Source organism: Pholcus phalangioides, unplaced genomic scaffold (assembly GCF_987345545.1).
Source record: "Pholcus phalangioides strain wild (caught in Gottingen) unplaced genomic scaffold, Ppha-v1.0 ptg000042l_1, whole genome shotgun sequence".
In the NCBI taxonomy this organism is placed as follows: domain Eukaryota; kingdom Metazoa; phylum Arthropoda; class Arachnida; order Araneae; family Pholcidae; genus Pholcus; species Pholcus phalangioides.
Genome location: NW_028301628.1, coordinates 27936138 through 27943666, shown reverse-complemented (window position 1 = coordinate 27943666; position 7529 = coordinate 27936138). Strand labels below are relative to the sequence as shown.

Sequence of the window (7529 nt, the reverse complement as noted above, 5' to 3'; positions counted from 1 at the left end):
CAACAGCGCAAATGCCGTGTACTGAAGTGGGTTACTTCTTTCATTAAGAAATGAAGGAAATAGGATTCAAAACATGATTACTTGGGAGAAATCACTTCTGCCAAAAAAAAAAAAAAGCAACGCTCCCGAAAGAAAAAGTAAAGCTTGTGAGGGTAGAGCTTTTTAATGAAAGCTTTCAGAAATGCCTGTAAATGCAACGGAGTTGAACAGACGGGGAGGACAGTTCAGTATAAACGAAGGGGGAGTGATCAGTATTTATACGAAGGTTTTTAACAGCGGCTCATGTGAAGATGAATTTAAGAACGGGAGAAAATCCAACAACTTTTGCGGGGAATTGCACGCACCCTACGTCGTCTCACTTGCCGAGCAGGCGCCCTAGACCACTTAGACTACAAAAGCAAACGAATCTCAATCTTTCCTTAGAGCTCGTGTGTACTGAACGGGAACGTACATGTATACCTTGAAGATACAGTATACATGTATACCGTACAGTCGGACCGAACTCAGGCCAAAGCGTGACATTTGCTGACGTAGCCACCAGATGGCGAATTTTCCGAGCTTGATGTCACTCTTCGTTAGGGTTTACTAGATTCGAAAACTGTGGAAGGAGGACGTCTGCGCACCAATTCTTAGTAAAGTCCAAAATTTCACAATAGATGGCGCTACTATTCTGATCAATAAAAAACCCGGCGACAACAATAATTATTCCCCAAATCTAAAACGAAATTGCTAAAAAAAAAAAAAAAAAAGAAGCAGACACAGAAAAAATTCCGGGAATTTTGGCAACCATTGGTAAATTCATGTGGGGGGTAAAACGAAAAAACATATAAAAGTAAAAACAATACGTTTCAAAGTGGGGAAAAAATTTTTCCCCAGAAAAAAAAAGATAAATAATTCCAGAACCTTGAGAGGAGGACAAAAGGGCGAATTTTCCGAACCGTAGAAGAACGCTTGAAATGACATTGAAAAGGAGGACATATCCTCCTAAAAGAGGACGATCGGTAACCCTATTCTCCGCTATCCTACGACCGTTGAGGAGAAATATAAGTTTATTCTTTGTTTCTTCTAAGCAGGGCAACAACTAGGGGGGTGCAAGGGGGTCGGGTGCAGTGCCGACTTAAGGCATGGGCCTGGGGGCCTCAAGAGAAAAGGGGGGGGGGCTCACAAAAATGGGATCTGGTTGAGATTTTCGAAAATGTGCCTGGTAGGGCCTCAGAAAAATCATTTGGCTCGGGGCCCATGATGCTCTTCAGACAGCCCTGGTCGGGTGCCCGTGCACTGAACCAGAAGCGGGTGCCGATTTCACCGTTTAACTGCTTCCTCTACATGCAAGGGGCGCCAAAATTCCGGCTTGCCCTGGGTGAAAAAGTATCTAGTTGCGCTTCCCTGCTTCCAAATTTACATATAACAGCTGACCGAATTTACAAAAGAGGGAAAATTCAGCTGCTTCTGCGGTTGTCTTTAGTATTTGTTCTTTTTCTTCCCGTTTTTGATTTTTTTTAGCGGTTTCGTTTTAGTCTTAGAGGAGAAATAGTGTGAAAAATACACTGCTCAAAACAATTAGGGAAGCAAGCAAAAAAGTGAAGAAAACCGTGCGAGACAGCCACGTATTGGCATACAATGGATAGTACACGCGTATCAATGCGCAATACAGAAAAAAGACGTAAAAAAATTTGGAATTAAGCTTTAATTCTTTGAAAATATGGAAAAAAACATGAAAAGATGATTTAGGGCAACAATTTGGTTACATGTAAACGATAAAAAAAAGTACTGTTTAGACATGATGCATGAGATTTAATAGGGCGTGTGGTCTCCTCGAACAGCTAAGACTGCTGCACACCTGTTTGCCATGGATGCGATGAGGTTATCGATCAGACTTGTGTGGACTCCTCAAGAAGTGCAATCTGCAAGTCTCGGACAGTAACAGGCGGCCTTGGTCGCGCAGCAATGCGTCGTCCGAGCATGTCCCAAACATGCTCGATTGGATTCAGGTCAGGAGAGCACGCTGGCCATTCCATACGCTGTATTGTTTCAGCTTCAAGCATGTTCTCCACCAGACGAGCTCTATGCGGTCGGGCATTATCATCCTGGAAAACAAAGGGATCTCCAATGGCTCCAGCGTAAGGGATGACATGAGGTCGCAGTATCTCGTCTGCATACCTTCGGGCCGTCAAAGTGCCATTCCGAATAATATGCAGGTCCGTACCTCCGCCTATGCTGATTCCACCCCATACCATCCAACCAGCTCGTCTGTATTGTGACCTTTCACGAACGAATGCGGGGTTATTTCGAGTGCCCCTGTCCCTCCGTACCAGAACACGTAGGGTGTCACACTCCAGACTGAATCGGGACTCGTCTGTAAACAGCACTTGGCTCCAATCATGTTGCTCCCAATCTCGATGTTCAGCAGCCCATCTTCTTCGGGCCGCACGGTGGCGTGGGGTCAACGGAATGCAGACCATTGGCCTACGTGCATAGAGCCCTCCCTCATGAAGCCGATTACGTACTGTTTGGCTGGACACCCTTCGTCCTGTTGCCAATAGCAACCGTCTTTGCAGCTGCGTAGCATTCTCTGTTATGTTTCGACGGGCTGTTAACCGTATATACCGGTCATCAGTTGCTGTAGTGGCGTGTGGCCGACCTTGCCCTGGTCGACGTCTAACATTTCCTGTTTCTTGGAATCGATTCCACAGCCTTGCAACAACACTTCTGGCGACTCCAACAGCGTCCGCGACACTACGTTGTGTTTGCCCGGATTCCAGTCTGCCTATAACACGCCATGCCATGGATTCCGGTAAATCACGTTTTTGAGACATCCTCAAGTCACCTAAAAAAAATACTGCGCAATCGAATTTCACAGTTACGGCAGTAAAACAGACGTTTCTGCAACATCCCGATTTCTGCCCTTATCTCCTTTTTCTGGTTTTCGACGTCATGAACTTTGATTTGCATATGAAGTTTTCTTCTTCCGTTTCCTGCTAGGCTTTAAATTATGGATAATTCATTTTATGTTACTTATCGGTATACATCTTTGCGTAATTTTGTTAAAGCCGAAATTTTGATATTTGGCGATGTCCCGTGTTTTCTCGTATTTGGATTTGGAATCCCAATTTCCCGTATTTCTGTTGAGAAAATATGGTCAGCTTAGAAAAAAGTGACGTTATTAAGAGTGCGCGCCACTGCATCCTCCTTTCTCAGTTTTTGAATCTTCTATTATATTTCTATTAATTACGAGTAATATGAGCTCAACGCTTCTAACCATTGAAAAGAAATATAAGAAGAAATATATACTTTATTTCTAAGCTTCTAACCCTATTATGTTCAGCTGACCAATGCAGTGATGTCCCGTAAGAAACGGTCATATGGTCACATATTAAGCCCATCGTCTGAAAAAGCTGGTTAAAAGCCTTCGTTGTCTTCAAACATGCTGGAAAGGAAAGCAAACAAAGGTAGATGTAAATACGAAAACTATGCCGGGAATTTATTTTCTATCCAGAAATCAGAGAGAGTATGAACTTGAAGAATTATTCATAATTATATGGATTATAATATAATAATTATATTATAATCCAAGCCTATTTATGTTTATACTGTTATATTTTCCTTGTGTTTTGTCTAGAAAGTGATATAATTATTATTGTTTGTTGGTTTTCATTATCCATATTAGATCATACATCTATCATGTACATTGTACATTCATCCCTTCGTCCGGTCGGAGAAACTGGCGTTATACTGGGAGGGTCGTTGTATCGAAAGTAAAACATATATGGTAATCGTTCTATGTAAATATTTGGGACTTATCCTACCGGTCCTTGTAATGGAATGGCCACTATAACGAGCGTCAAATGTATTGTGTTTTCTATAGTGGCGATTTTTTCCCCCCCAGGCGTGTTTGGCGTCGAAAAAAATCGCCAAAAATTGACATGGGGTAGGGGAAGAATTATGTAAAAACATAAATTAAGGGAAAGAGCAAGACTGGGGCTATCTGTGCTGGTTTCCAATTCCCTGTGGGTGGTATTCACAATCCGAAAATGCAACTATGCTGAGAGGGTAGGTGCCAGAGCTACTGTGTACCTGGCAGCTAAAATTCTCGAATTGGTAGGAAATACAGGATTAGACAACAAGGAATTCAGGATCTTTATATGAATCGCAGTAAATGTTTGTCAAGGCACCCCCCCTCCACATTGGAGGTGCCTTGACCAACCATGGAGGTGCCTTGACCAACCATGGAGGTGCATTAACACAAGACTCGCGAATGAAAGGGTCCATTTTGTTGGAACTCGCTGCCGCTGCGTACCTGCAAGCAAATTGAATGAAGCCTAAAACGGGGCCGCAACCAGAAATAAAACATTTTCTGTTGCCTGGGGGCCAGTGTATCTATTTATATGCACTCCCTATAATTTTTAAGTCTGTCAGTTCTTGTCAAGCTCCCCCCCTCGCGCTTTGTGAGAAGGTCATTAATACATTAATAAGCCATTCATTCAGTGGTTTCTGAGCAGGGAGTGCTCGAGCACCCTTGAAATTTCACAACACGGGTTTGAGAGAGCACCCCCAGAATTCATTTAGAGATCAGAATCTCCCACACAGAGCAACAGGCCTGCAATGGCACAATTATTCAATCATTACACTTCACCACTCATAGTTAGAAAAATTGACGGCAGATGTTGACGCATTACACATAGCAAGCATTACACAGAAACAAACTTCTACCTTAGATTCACAGTACGTATACACACATTCTGGCATGTACCAATTTGTTAGAAATTCTGAAAATATGTATACGAGGTGCATATATGTGCAGTTGAGTAGTAGTAGCCCCCACCCATATCTTGATGTCATCATGGGTATCCTCTTAGATAGGCCTACATTAAGGTAGCATATTTCCTTACAGTTTATACGTGCGAAAAAATTATCAGATATTTTTTGAATAGAATCTTGTATAAGCCTACCAGTGTTTCATTGGGAACTTTTTCGAAAGTATGATGTTTTAACGCTATTCAAGGATTTAGTAAAATAATTTCTCAGAATACAATTGTTTCTGCAAAAATCTTTAGGAAGATGAGACGCAAACCTCTCTATACTATATGTGAAGAGAACTGAGAGTGCGACTGTGTGTGGCTCTTAGGTTTTCTTCCCCACCTTTTCTGGTGAGCATTTTTATGACTGTAAAAGTGTGAGGAGTCATCAACATGCACATTCTTTTCTTTGTTTTATTTAAATTAGAAAACAGTTGATTTTTTCCTATCCGTGTTCCGTTAACACAAAATATTTCCAGAGCGATTAACCTATATAAGCCAAACTTATGTATGTACAATTTTCCATTTTTAGGATAAATCATGTCTGACATATTTCTGAAAGATGACTTACGGAAATTATTCAAAAATAAAAAAGTGGTTTTCCTTGGAGATTCCAGTAAGTATAGAATATATTCTAAATACAGGGCCAGATTAACCAATAACCCTTTGCGACTCAGCGTGCCCAGACTGGGCACACCTAAAAATTTGGAAACACTGAAAATAAACGATAAATAAAATGGCCACTATGGTGGTCGAGTGGTTATAGTGATGGACTGGCATAGCGAGGTCCCAGGTTCGAACCCCACCATCGCCATAGTGGTGGTCGGCTGAAGTTGGTTTTCTGTGGTTCCCAACTTCAAGGCGCAAATGCGAGCCGATCTTCCCTTTAAAAAGTCTCACCACAGAGAGCAAAAGACCTACAAACAGTACAAATGTAATTCAATCATAAAACATCACTCACTTCCCTTCTGAAATATAGATGGCAGCACTGAAAAATCAAACAACACTACATATGCACTCAGACTGTTAGGTACACACACAGTTACACTTCCGGCACAACTCACTAGGTGGTAAATCACCCATAAATGGTGATAGACCTGAGTTGTGCTTGGTTTGAAAGAAAAAAGATAAAATGAAAATTATCTTAGGGGTTACTTTGAACCATCTTTATTAATACCAGATAACCGCCCTGCTTTTGACTCGTGTTTATTTTTTGAAAACCCTTATTTTTCAAAGAAATGAATTCAAATTTCAAAGAATATATGTATATATTTTTTAGATATGTAAAAGATTTCTGGAGAAAAAAAAATTTCTGTTATTTTGTTGTCTGTGCACTAATGTATTTATTCTGTATAAGTTTTAACCTTTTACATTCAAAGCTCGAGTAAAATTGAGTCCCAAATTCAAGGTTGGGCACTCCCACAAAATTGAAAAAGTAAGTGCAATCTTTACAAAATTATACCTGTGCACTCCTCTAGGCCTGAATAGACTGCCTACGAAATTTCTTTGTAAAATTCCAACTTTAAAAGGTAGCGTGCCAGAAAGGGTTAAGCAAAATAAGCATCTGCTTAGGGCATCAGGAAGGAGAAAAGGGGCACCACAAAAAGATCAAATTTAACCTTTTTTTTTTTAAAATTTTAAGTTCATTTGATTATATATAGTCAAGGATCCTAATTTAAAGGTTGACCAGGGCCGCAACTAAGTAAGGGTGGGAGGGGGGATGAAGGTCTGTAGCTCATAATGGTGTTAACCGATTTGCTCACCAAAAAGTTTGCATTTTTTGCATTAACAATTATGAGGTGGGAGTGCCCAAATAGCATAGCTGCCAAGTCTCCCGAATTTTCCGGGAATCTCCCGAATTTTAGCTTCATCCCTCGACCTCCCGAAAAGTTTTTAAATCTCCCGAAATTTTACGAAAATCAAAAAAATCCCTCTAATTGTCCCTAAAAATTCTCTACTTCATTAAAAAAAAATCCCCGCTTATGAAAACAATCCTTAAGGAATTTCTTGTGGGGCATGAAGCCTTTTTTTTTTTTTCTCCTTTCGATATGATTTCAAACGTCATATAAATGGGGAAATTTCCCCATTTTACAAACCCTCTGATGGTAACAAGAAAGTTGTTTGTCTTATCGTGCAGGGAAATAGCTTAGCAGCCAATAGTCCTGGATAATAATTGATTATAGTGACGCGCATATGGTCAAAATTTCTTTTGTTGAAGTTACGTACGTGCGATATAACAAAACATGAATACTGATAAGCAAAAACATAGTTAATAAATTTTCAAGATACTTATTCCGATGAATTTCCTTTCATCGTTTAGATGAGGGCCGACTTTTCCTTTTTTGTACAAGTTGTGTTACTGACATAAACATCGGTCATGGTGGAAAGACTGACATCACCACCACCCATGTGAAATGAAAAAAAACATCAAGCAAGTGTCTCAAGAGTCAGTGTTCTTCAAAAATTGACACTTTTTCCCTTCATCTTCCGATGATTTTGGGGTCATTCGCGCAGAATGTTTGTTCACAGCGTTTCTGATTGAACACAGTATTTATTTATTTTTTTAGATCACCATTTTGAAGTTTTGGCGTCCAATTTCACTTGTTTTTTGCGTAGAGATTTTATTCCCAAGGGTTTAACTTCCATGTGTGTAAAATCCCTATTTTAATTAGACTTCAGTTTTTTCGAGTAGGGATTTTATTCCCCAACGCTTTAACTTTTGTGTGGAAAATC

General features: G+C 40.3%; 1 protein-coding gene across 3 annotated transcripts in view; it reads left to right on the top strand.

The window, feature by feature from the left end:
- The first annotated feature begins 3424 nt into the window (after positions 1-3424).
- The window catches only part of LOC149064728 (uncharacterized), a 40119-nt gene continuing 36014 nt past the window's right edge, over positions 3425-7529 (top strand). Inside the window, exons 1-3 of one of the 3 annotated variants that reach the window (XM_089254945.1) lie at positions 3430-3508; positions 5055-5147; positions 5329-5412. In XM_089254945.1, the coding sequence (XP_089111071.1) occupies positions 5337-5412 (76 nt within the window). In that variant the 5' untranslated portion in view covers positions 3430-3508; positions 5055-5147; positions 5329-5336. Of the gene's footprint in view, positions 3509-5054; positions 5148-5328; positions 5413-7529 lie in introns of all 3 variants that reach the window. The other 2 variants (XM_089254943.1, XM_089254946.1) reach the window with 2 other exon arrangements.